Source organism: Myzus persicae, unplaced genomic scaffold (assembly GCF_001856785.1).
Source record: "Myzus persicae strain clone G006 unplaced genomic scaffold, MPER_G0061.0, whole genome shotgun sequence".
Classification (NCBI taxonomy): Eukaryota; Metazoa; Arthropoda; class Insecta; order Hemiptera; family Aphididae; genus Myzus; species Myzus persicae.
In genome coordinates, this window is record NW_019104343.1 from 25,351 (window position 1) to 37,918 (window position 12,568).

The window sequence follows — 12,568 nt, forward strand, 5'->3', positions numbered from 1 at the left end:
AGCGTGTAACTGCAGGCTATTATTCGTGGTTCTGCGCGTGCGCGAGTGTATCGTATTTTCAATAGCCGCCGCTGTTGTCATTACTACAAAAAAAATTCACAATGTATAATATTGTATCCATATAATATATACTTTAGAGCTTACCTGCACGCGGCCCCTCCGACCTTCATTGCCCGTTACAGAGATTCCCCCTCCTTCTTCGACCGGACCAGTCATGCGACCGGCTCTCGAAGATGCGGTGTGCCTCTACCACTACACCATAACACCGTTCTCGCCAGCCACCGACGAACCGCTGTGCGCCGCGAGCCGCGAGGCCGTTTCGTAAATTCGTGATTATAATATCATATCACACGCACGCACGCACCCGCACTTCATCTCGTATTCACGTTGTTATTATTATTATTATTATTATTATTATTATTATTATTCGTCTCGTAGCGTCGTCATTGTCGCCCGGCGCCGCCGAGGTTTACTTGTCCCGTACAGCATCCGTTTGCCCGACGCCGTCACAGAAGTTGCAACCGCCAAAGTATCTGAAAAGTAATACGCGTCTCCGTTTGTCGCAGCGCATCGATAGATGTTTGCTGTTACAGTCCTTGCCCGACTTCGCCGAGTCTCGTCAGCGAATATGTTTCGATTTGCCATCGCAGGACCAATGTCGACCAACTGTCGCCATAAGTCGTCTTGAGGCTCTCAGGTAACAGTCACTTATAACCTGCTGGACAGCGACTTGTCCTATTTTAAAGTAGTTTGTTTGCCAAACACTATCACTATTTGGTAGTTAACCATTATCATAGTCATCCAAGAGTCTGGCTAAAGCATAATACATACCTGTATTAGGTGCCCCATTTGATATATTGATATATATATAAGACTGTTAAGATTACAATCGGACATAAGTTAGCATTTGCCACTTTCAATTTCAGTTCTTTTATTCAACATTATTGATTAGGTAGTTTCTCAATACCAACTAAACAATTATTACTTATGACTTGGTATAAGTATTTATTTTGTCATAGAGTAATTAATACAATTTGTGTTAGAAATAGAATTAAAATAATTACCAATAAACATTTAAAATAGCATGATAGACGTGAGACAATTACAAAGTAATTAAAGTCACTCTCTTTACTTATACTAGGTGTATTAAGTTTATGTTATACAGTACATTATTTACATTCATAACTACTGTTCGTTTTTTTGAGTTTGGGATTTAACACAAGTTTGTGTTAGACATTAGTTTTTGACATAGCTAGGTGAAAAGTTTCCTATTGATGCACCTATTTTTTTTTTTTTATGAATATTTAAACTTTTACCTATAGAAAACAAATTAAATTGCTTAGGTATTAGGTACTAATCGATCATCATGTTATTCGTGATTAACTTTGAATTACAAGTAACATAATATTCTGTATATATTGTATCACCCTGTATATAATTATATACACCAAGCATGCTCACCCCTTTTTTCTTTAATAATGCAGTTATTTAAAATCCGATTTTTTAAAATTTTTAAATGTTCTTTAAGACCATATTTTCAAATTCTTGAAATTTTTTGTACTAGGTACTTAAGAAGTGTCCAGAGATACAAACTTTTGTTTTTCAAATGATAACACCCCTATTCAACTATAAATTATACAGTAGGTAGTTAATTTCCTGAAATTTTCGACTTGTTAAAGTCAACGAGTAGTTTTTGAGTTATTTAACTTAGATTTATAAAGATAAAAGGTCCACAGTATTGAGTTTATAAGATATCGGGGATATGTGGACTTGAAAATTGTATTCATGAATATTCTATTGATATTAATAATATGTAAAAAATGGCCCTAGCATAATAAATACTAAATCCAATTTTACATATATTTTATATTTATTTAAAACTAGTTTTAAGGACTATTATCTTAGATACAAACATTTTAATAACTATGGAACTACCCATTTGAATTATGAATATAGCACATCAAAATGTTCAAAAAAATTATTCACTCATTAATTTACAGTAAAAGAGAGGGATTCTTCTTTGAAAAACAGAAGTTTATGTCACCACAAGACACTCTTTAAGTAGTGCAAAAATTCAAGAATTTGATTCATTATTAAAGGAAAAAATAGGGTTGAGCATGCTTGGTGAATCACCCTATGTGTACACATTTATTATTTTAGAATTTTATTGATCCGAAACTGTTCTATTTCAATACATAGTGCGATATTACTTAGTTGATGTTAAAACTAGTTAAGTAGGGTTCTATTTTATTCATACAATTTTATATCTATTGATTATTATAAGTATTAACAATAAGCTGGTATATATTTTATTTCATATTTTATGCTCAAGTATAAGACATAATTTTATTTTCTGAAATATTGTTAGATAACCTTTTAAAATTTTAATTTCAATTTACAGTCCATATGTATTTTAATTAAGCATTAATTTTACAACCTATTCTTGTTTTACTTGTTAATAGTAAGTTAGGGATACGATTTATCAAATTAACTCGATAGGTAATTCGTATTTAAATACTCTGTATTGGTGTTATGTCATCCTAGGAGGTTATAAATAAGCCAGGTTCAATTAAATTAAAGTCCCTATACCCATACATGGGTCTATTAACTAAATATTTTTAAAAAATAAAAAACCCGATTTAGTTATGTATTTTAGTCAAAAAAGTTGAATTAGGTCACTATAGAAAATATTAAACATAGGATTCTCTGAAATATGTACAGAAATTTATATAGATCAGGAAAACATTTGTCCAACATTTGTGGGAATATTATATATTCAATATTATTATATTATCATTTATTTATAAAAATCAAAAATACATAATGCATTTTGGTTGCTTATGAAGTTATGACTAATATCCTAATAATAATGCATAGTGTATTGAAAATTTACATTCATATAAACTTGTACTCGTAAGTCTTTATTACTGATTAGTGATTACTATTTTTAGTAAGACTGACCATAACTCATGTAGTGCTGGGTATTTAATTATACTCACAACAACCAAAAACATAAATGTAGGTTCTTTAAATTTCCTGTTGAAACTAAGAAGTTATAGATGGATTAAATTATTGAAGTAAAAAACTTTATTTTACATTTTATAAAAGTTATGTAAACATTTATGACAAACTAGTAAATTAATAGTTAAAGTAGTTTTAAGATAATTATATAAACATCAACATTATTTGCATACAAAAGAGATGTTGAGCCTTGACCAGGTGCTAGAATCTGAAATTGTTTTTTCAGAAATATTGTGAAAAAAATGGTCCTGAAATATTAGATCATAGGAAAAACTAATTTTCTAATTTTCAATTTCCAGAAAAAAAGAGAACCAAAATTGACTGCCATTCCTACAATGTTGCCACTAGCATTTGACACAATTCCTCAAAAGTACAGCTCATTTAATATTTATGCTGTACTAATTAGACTCTTAATATAAAATGAAGAATAATAGATTATTATTAGTTAGAATAATTAAATGCATTTAACATAAAAGTAAATCAATATCATGTTAATAATCATAATCATGTATATTCATATTAAATTGTTTAGTAAACTATACCTCCCCCCACTCCATAAAAAAACACCATCAGAAATTGTTGAACTGAGTAAACTTAAATTAAAGTATCAGCTCCAGCAGTTAGTAACTATATATTATGCACAAATACAAATACTAAATATTATATTATAAGACCGGTTATTTTTTTATTTGTACTCTGAGTTTTTATCTTCTAAGTCCTTTCATTTAATTAACATGGACATTACAATTTGTTCATTCAAACCATCTTAGTTTTTAAAATTAAAAGAAATATTGTGAAAATTGAGTTCTAGGCTAACAAAATTAATTAGCAAAAAATATGTTGTACATATATCTAATATAAATATTTTGTTGTTAAGAAAATAAAATGAACAATTAAAGTTAAAAATTTCTTCAATTTCTGAGAGCTTATATTATGCAATGATTTTAAGTAATGATGAGTTAATAAGTTGTATATTAGAACACCCAGTTCTTAAATCTTTGATCTCAAACTGAAAAAATTGAAATACCTACATTATTATTTAAAATGGAAATTTGAAAATATTTCTCTGCATTATCAATTTTTGATTACCCAATGAAACTAAGATTTAATTTGCCACATGTAGATCTTAGTCAACATTTAAATGTAGTCAGGCAACCATAACAAATATTTTTATGACTTGGATTATTTTTTGTATGAAAACATTTTCTTAATGGTTATGTCTAAAATGTCATCAAAAAATAAAAATCAGCTATATCTACCATATTTCTTCAGCACATATATACACACATATTAATTGTACAGAAATTAAAACTGGTACAGCTATAGTCTTGTTGGCTACACAAAAAGTCACTTTTAGTAACTATAAACACTATCATATATGGAAATCGTCAATTGGTGTGGCACCAAATGGTGTTTTCACCTTCTAAAAGCAAATTGTTTCCGGTTTCCACTTCAGATAAAATAATAACACTGATAAGTGGGATTTTATCTCAATTGGAACCAGGTGATTCAATACTTGTAGACAAGGGATTTTTAATTTGTAATATTTTACCTCCAAATTTATTCTTGAATATATCAGTTCATACGATAACAAGTTTTACTTACTGAAACTATTGCTAAAGCTAGAATCAATGAAAGAAAAGCTATTCCAAGAATAAAATGTTACAGAATTTTAGATCATATACTTTTGTAAGTTAGGTTATAGTGGGTGTGCCTGTGTACATTAGCTTAAATTATATTATCTTTATTTAATTGATTATTTTCGTTACTTTTACCAGCATATTTTATAATTTGTAACTTGTAGATAATATTTGTGTTGGTCTTTTATGATATTATAATATATTGTGTTATTTTCTTTTTTTTGTATTACTTTTTCATTTTCTACTATTTTTAGTCTTATAATTTTTTGTGTCTATGTTCTTTAACTCTTATTACCAAAAAAAATTAAAAGTTGAAGAACTTGAAATGGAAAACAAATTTAACAATATTGTATCTGATGCTGATAGAATTAATTAAAAAATTTTTATAAACACGAGATTAATCAAAATGATATGCAATATGAAGTGTTCAAGTGTAACAAATCTTTGTCATGGAAAAATAAAACAATTATATTTTTTAATATTAAATACACAAATAAAAAAATTTGGAATTTTGAAAAAAATTAATTTAATTTATAATTTTTTACATTTAAGACTTTTGTGTATATTTTATCCATTTTAGCTTTATTATAATTTATAAACATTAATAGTAACTATTATATTTGTTTCTTTTTCTAACAATATTATTCATACATTTTAAAATTAATATATTTATTAGTTTTTCAACACTACACAATACATACCTCCCAATATACGGGTTACCAATAAAATATATGGCCTACCTAAGTAAAAATTACAGTATAGTATGTAGGTAGCTATATAAGACTATATGCTATATATTTGACTAATACCTACATAAAAAACACCATAAAATAAATAAATTATAAAATAAAAGCTATTTGAGTTATCTACAAAACATAATTTCATGTCTCTTAAGAATGAATCAAAAATATTGCCAGTTTTATATAAGCTTTGCCACCAATACTCTGCTAAATTCCTCTTTAATAAGTTTTCATTCGTATCGCACATTTTCTTTACCTTCAATTAAAAGTCGTAGTTTTATTGACGATAGGCGCTGGAAAAAACATAGATAAAAACATTGTAAAAAAATGTAATGTGATCTTTCTATCTAAGATAGAACACAAAAAATAAGTTGACCGCATATATCAGTATATCACGAGATTTAGCTCTACAAAATATACTTTATAATAAAAAAATATACAAAATAAAGGAAGTAGGTACCACAAAATTAATCTTGGCTCAATGATTATCAATAATTCTTAAAAAGTGAAAATGCCCACCTATTACCTTAAACGAGCAAACTCTGCCAACTGCTCAAAGCATTAATTATCTAGGCCAGCGTTTCCTAAACTTTTGTTTGGGCTGGCCCGGTAATTTATATTTTTCACCTTCGTGACCCACCAAAATATTTTACATTTATCATTGTGTACTAAAAGACAAAATAAAACACATTTGAATCATCTCTCCTATCTCTTTGACTTCACCTTCATACTTAATAGTTTAAATTATCAAACGAAAATGATAAATAACAAATATAATATGAGAATTTCATTAAATTCTGCGACCCGGTATTACATTTTCATTTCATGGCCCAGTAGTGGGTCACGATCCATTATTTGGGAAACGCTGATCTAGGCATTATCATTGATAAACTTCTTATGTGGTCTCCTCATTTTCGCAACAAACTCTATCCTTAAATGATCGATTTTGTCTCCTCCGTTCTCTCCTGACCTCCTGCCACATAGTTACCAATGAAGTTAAGTGTTAAAATATTAAAATAATAATGTTACTAATAACAAACTCTACCTCAAACCAATGTGTACATACAGAATCCAATTATAGGCTTCTGCGAAGAATTCAAATATATACCGTTTTTAGCGCTTCCAATCCAAAACCCTCCATGCTATAACTAAAGTATTCTTCTATGTATCTAATCAGTTTTTACATAATGATCTTGCTATCTTGGCCGTCCTCGATGTAGCTAAAAAATTTTAAAGGCAGTTCAACTTAAATGTTAAAAACCACACCAATCCCTTAATCAAAAGGCTTGCATCAGCAAATATACCTAGTAACTCCAGGAAAATAAAAAAAAGGCGATGGTGTCCGAACCTACTAATCTAATTTTAAAATTGTAAAATAATACTATTGTAAACCCTTATATCTATGTATATGAGTAACTGACTATGAGTCTTTATTTAAGGCTTCTTTAATCCGTCCTTTTTTCAAGCCATAAATTCATCCATTTTTTAACTTATTGTTTTAGTTTGTAACATATTATAAATGAAATTTTAAAAAATGAAAAAAAATCTGGTTTATAATTCACATCTAAAAATAATTTTCTCAAACTACTTTTCTAGTGTCATTTTATACCCCACTCTTTCATAACCTGTAATCCTATCATCACAAAAATTAAATAATATTGGTATAGCTAATTCTTTGCTGTTATGGTTAACATCTTTCTTTATCTCAACAGACATCAAATTGTTAAATATAAATATTTTTATCTTATCCTATTCATGTTTTTTCTGCAGTTCTGCAAGGTTCTCATCTTTCCTTACTTTTATTCAATTTTTTTAAACAATTAACCTTAAATCTGCATTTTATTGACTGTCAATAGTTTATGGTTTATTTTACTTTATAAAATATTATGTATAGTTGTTGCTTGGTGAGGCGCAGTTGTACGCTCAATCTGTGGAAACGCTCTGAGTGTATGTACTGGCCTACGTTCCTAGCTCCCAGATGCGTGACCTCCCAGGTTTTTAGCAACATATCTTTGCCACATATACATAAACTAGTGTTACTATCCTACCAACATAAAAACCTATACAAAAAACTCCCTGCCGTACCACCCTACAATGTCCTATTCCCATGTATTGTCCCCATTGTATTCCCCCTAATAAAAAAAATGTATATATTTATATAACTGTAACTGGTCTTAGGTCCGTATGAAATATAAAAATTAAGTAAGAAAACATAAAATACCCATTATTTAAACTAAAAATGAGCAACAAATTGTGCAGGTTAACAATAATTAAAAATAATTTGGCTATAATCTTTACATGTTTTTTGTATACATTAATTAATTGTTTTGCTTTCAATTTATGTGATGTAAACTTTGTATTTTGAGCTATGGCTTTTAAATCAAATTATTAGCCTGTTATAATATGGAATTTTTTTTTTAGTGTAATTATTATGGACAAACGCCAGAAAAACAATTATTCTCCAAGTACAACTGAAAAAACAAGTCCAGAAAAAAAGAATGAAAAATTACTATCAAATCTTGGTTATGGGAAAATTTTAGTTAAAACAGAATCAAACATTATGAACAATAGAGTTTCAGATTCAATCAATTCGATTAAACCGGCTGTGCTGACTGATCAAGATATTAATAATTACATACTGAATTGTGTTTCAAATTTAAAAGTTAGTGATCCAAAATCTCCAACACATTCCAAGGTATTTCCATTCAAATCAATGGATTTATCTAACTCAACAGATAGATTACAAAGTAATAATTCTATAGATAGTATGAATGGTACTAGCAATTCGTATTTACATTCCAACATTGATCAAGGTAAATATTCTAGAAGCAATATGACATTAAAACCTTCATTATCAAGTCCACCACCTTACTGCACATCAATAGGAAATCGAGACTCACCAAGTCCTCGTGCTAGTATTGGGTCTATTAGTCATGAATTAAAATCATCACCTTTATATGAGAATGTTGATTTTTATAATGGTGGGCGCTCTTCAACTCAAACTCCCACATATTACCATCAAAGACCTAGACCAGGTTCACATTCCAGTGGTGGATCTCAAGACTCAAGACATTCCAGCCCTAGAACTAGCATAGTTTCTTGTGAAGGTTCTTCAGCTCTATATGAATCAAATTACCGCAAAGCTCAACCTCAAGTTCCAGTGAGCTATCCCAAATATATTCCACCAATGGGAAAAGAAGTTCCACCTTATGAGGCACCACCTGTTTATGAAACTTTATCTGATTCTAATAAAAATTCAAATTGTTATGAACCTGCTAAACCTGGTCCACAAGTACCCACACAATCTATTGATCATATTAGCCGTTACCCAGCTCAACATGCAACACCATACATAAAGCCCATACCTACTATTGTTCCACAAGCAATAAAAGCCTTATCAGAATATGCTTCTCAAACAAATCCTCAAAATATGAGATCATATAGTTCAGCAAATAATGTGAACTATTCCCAAGATCCAGTAACACCAAAGTCAACATCAGTAGCATCACAAATGTGTGTAGTAGGGCAACCAGCACTTGCCGAATCTAGATCTCAAAAACAACATAATACCATGCCTAAAATTTTTCAAACAGCATCTGCATATCAACAGGAATCACCAATACATCATAATAAATTAACACGAACTTCACCAACACCTTTACCTATTAAAATTAAACAACCAGCTAAAAATCTTCTACCATATAATGTTACTCCACCTCGACCAATGGTAATTTTATTAAAATTATTATATAATTGTAAACTGTAATATTTATTTATTCATAACTGTTAAAATTGTTGTTAATGATGAAATGCAAAATTTCTTAAATTTCTTATATAATTATCATCATTTGATAGAATTTATAAATTTATGTTCTCATAAACTTTTTTACTTAGTTAACATTTTTACTTTCACTCTAGGGACCAACAGAAGCAGAAAAGAAAATTGAAGAACTAACTAGACAGTTAGAAGAACAGATGGAAACTCAAGAAGTTGCTGTTGGTGGAGAATATTTTGGTTTGTCTTATTATTTATTACCATAATAAATAAAAAGTGTCATTGATTTTACATAATTGAATTTATTTTATTAAGGAATATGCCATACTTGTGGTAATAAAGTGACTGGTGCTGGCCAGGCTTGTCAAGCAATGGGAAACTTGTATCACACTAATTGTTTCATATGTTGTGCTTGTGGACGTGCACTTCGTGGTAAAGCTTTCTATAATGTTTATGGAAGAGTGTACTGTGAAGAAGATTACATGGTATTAACTTTGAATAATTAAATATATTGTATTTGTTTATAATAAGAATACTGAAAATTGGTAGATTGTAGTTTGTACTGATTTGAAATTTGGTCACTGGACGGTATTTGATTCCATGAGTTAATTCATTATTATAATAAAGATAAATAAATAAAATTATTATCGTAATATTTTAATTATCACCTAATAGGTTTTAGATAATGATAAAGAAATTATAATTTTTGATACACTAACTGTACACATCTAGTGAGCTATAGTATTTTGCTATATTATATATATATATATATCATATTGTTAGTCCCGACCTCTGATATGTTGTTAAATTGAAAGTTATTCTGTTATTTAGTTTAGGTATAAACAATGTGAGTGTTATTTATTTTAATGACATTTAAATTATTATATATTATTTATTAAATTATTATTACCTCTGCCAATAAGTCTACAATTAAGATGCTAAATAATTCAATATTTTATTAAATATTAATACTGTCATTCGATTCTTATAACTTTTTATTTACATTTTACATGGATATATTTTTATGATTAAATTAGCATAGCTAATATGCTACTATTAATTAAACTGTCAATATATTTTCTAAAATGACAATAGTTAATTTCTTTGATTTCGTAATTTTAATTGTTAACATAGTTATAATATGTATATAGAAAGTTTTGATATGTTATATTTGTAAATACAGTATTACATTTTTACAAATTTTTTCTTGACATTAAATATTCTAATTTGATTTCTTTTTTGTTTATTTAGTACATAGGCTTTCAACAAACTGCTGAGAAATGTTCAATATGTGGACATTTAATAATGGAAATGATCTTACAAGCTATGGGAAAATCATTTCATCCTGGTTGTTTTCGGTGCTGCGTTTGCAATGGTTGTTTGGATGGAATACCGTTTACAGTGGATATTGACAATAAAATTTACTGTGTTGCTGATTACCATAGGTTAGCACAATATCTCAGTTGTCACTCACGCTTCAACTGAATTTATTCATTCTAAGCGGGGCCATACTTCAGTTTAAATAATCTATATTTCTACAAATATATTATAATTATTATGAACTATAAAAAGTATTGATTTAATAAATAAGTCTACATTTAATTTTATGTATTGCACAATATATATATGCCTAGATTATGGCATTCCATCTTATTAAAAAAGCTCAGACAGGCTGCAAAAATAGTTAATTATATTGAATGTATTATTGTATCTTGTTATTATGTATCTGAAAAGTGAAAACCGACAAATCATTCAATACATTAAAAATTATAAGTTATAACAATACAACAACAATTGAAAAACTTAATTGCTCAACAGATTAATAAATGAATAGATGATAATGATGTATTTGTAATTATCAAAAATACTATTAAGTTATAAATTATTGATGTTGATATTTATTAGATGATTTAAATGATGAAAGCAGTGATTGAGGGATGGAGGGTTGCAACTATAAAATTGTCTCAAAATTGAAAAAACTTCCCACAGTATCAATCTTAACAATGGAATTAATTTTTGTATCCCCATTAATCAAAAAACATATTAGAAATGATGTACAAGTGTTACAAAAACATTTGTCTCTCAGTTGTTAATTATGTATTTTCACTTATAAGCGATTAATTATAGATTACAATTTTGTTCAATAAAATCTTTGAAATTAATCAATTTTAATTTTTCTCCAAATACCAGGACATATTGTCTTATACATACATTGCTATACTAAGTCAGAGTCTGGTGACAGACTAGGTACATAAAAACCTAATAAAGTCACTATTTGATTATTTTTTCATAATTTGATTGTTGATAAAAAATGTTACTAATTTTTCATAATAAATATTATGTATAATATAATAACATAATTTCACAATGATTTTCCAATTATAAAAAAACTCAATTGTTATTCAAAATCTCACAAATTAGTTTAATTGTCTACCTATGTTCTGTATATTACCTGACTAATTTTTGCTAATAGCTTGCGAATAAACATAATTTTTTACTAATATTTTTTTAATAAATACAAATATATTTATATATTTTAATGATTTTAGGAAATATGCTCCTAAATGCGCTTCTTGTGGAAAAGGAATTACACCAGTTGAAGTAATTATTAGATAAACTTTGCTGATGGCTGGTCAATTTTAATTTTTTTCTATTTTAGGGTACTGAGGAAACTGTACGAGTTGTATCAATGGATAAAGATTTTCACGTTGATTGCTTTATTTGCGAGGTCAATATTTTTAAAATTAATATGTTTAAAATAATAAAAAAAACTTATAGAAACTGTAACTTTTAGGAGTGTGGAATGCAATTAACGGATGAGCCTGATAAAAGATGTTATCCATTAGATTCTCATTTATTATGCAGATCATGTCATATATCACATTTAAATGAAAATACACCTGAATTAGAGGTAAAATATTATTATTCCGAAATTGTGGGGTATACATATTACTTAATAAATATGATTTTTTTCAGAGTGTTTCAGCTACATACGAATATTTAGATTGAAGATTTGAATAGTTGACTGTCAACATAAAGTATCGACTATTTAAGGCTGGTTATCAACTTAGGACAAATTAAAATTAAATCTTCAAAATTGTATTTCATTACAAATGTTAATAATTTAAAGATATTTTAAGTAAATGAAACTTATTATAGATAGTAGATACTAACTAAAATAACATTATAATAGGGGCGTTGACAGAGAACATAACATTTAACAACATAATAATTTATGTTTATAGTAAATTAACTAAATCTTTTTTGGATTATTTAATACTAAATAAAAAAAATTTACGCTCTAAAAACATAGTGTCTCTCAGCTAAGCTTGCTGCTATAAGGTAGATTTATTCAAAACATGTTCATAAGATTGAAGTGATCTAATGATTTA

The 12,568-nt window shown here is 28.0% G+C and overlaps 1 protein-coding gene across 1 annotated transcript; it reads left to right on the top strand.

Annotated features, from left to right (window-relative positions):
- The first annotated feature begins 414 nt into the window (after positions 1 to 414).
- Positions 415 to 12,191, top strand: LOC111041335 (Wilms tumor protein 1-interacting protein). Its single transcript, XM_022325560.1, has 9 exons — positions 415 to 697; positions 7,823 to 9,128; positions 9,320 to 9,416; positions 9,492 to 9,661; positions 10,428 to 10,621; positions 11,726 to 11,777; positions 11,836 to 11,904; positions 11,971 to 12,087; positions 12,153 to 12,191. Exons 2-9 carry the CDS (start codon positions 7,833 to 7,835, stop codon positions 12,183 to 12,185), a joined length of 2,028 nt encoding a protein of 675 aa, XP_022181252.1. The 5' UTR covers positions 415 to 697; positions 7,823 to 7,832; the 3' UTR covers positions 12,186 to 12,191.
- Positions 12,192 to 12,568: the final 377 nt, after the last annotated feature.

What these genes read in the sequence shown, in the direction of transcription:
- LOC111041335 (XM_022325560.1), top strand. Translation starts at nt 7,833, where the DNA reads ATGGACAAACGCCAGAAAAACAATTATTCTCCAAGTACAACTGAAAAA. An exon ending in TGTTGGTGGAGAATATTTTG is followed by an intron (nt 9,417 to 9,491) that starts GTTTGTCTTATT and finishes TATTTTATTAAG; the next exon opens with GAATATGCCATACTTGTGGT. An exon ending in AAGGAATTACACCAGTTGAA is followed by an intron (nt 11,778 to 11,835) that starts GTAATTATTAGA and finishes TTTCTATTTTAG; the next exon opens with GGTACTGAGGAAACTGTACG.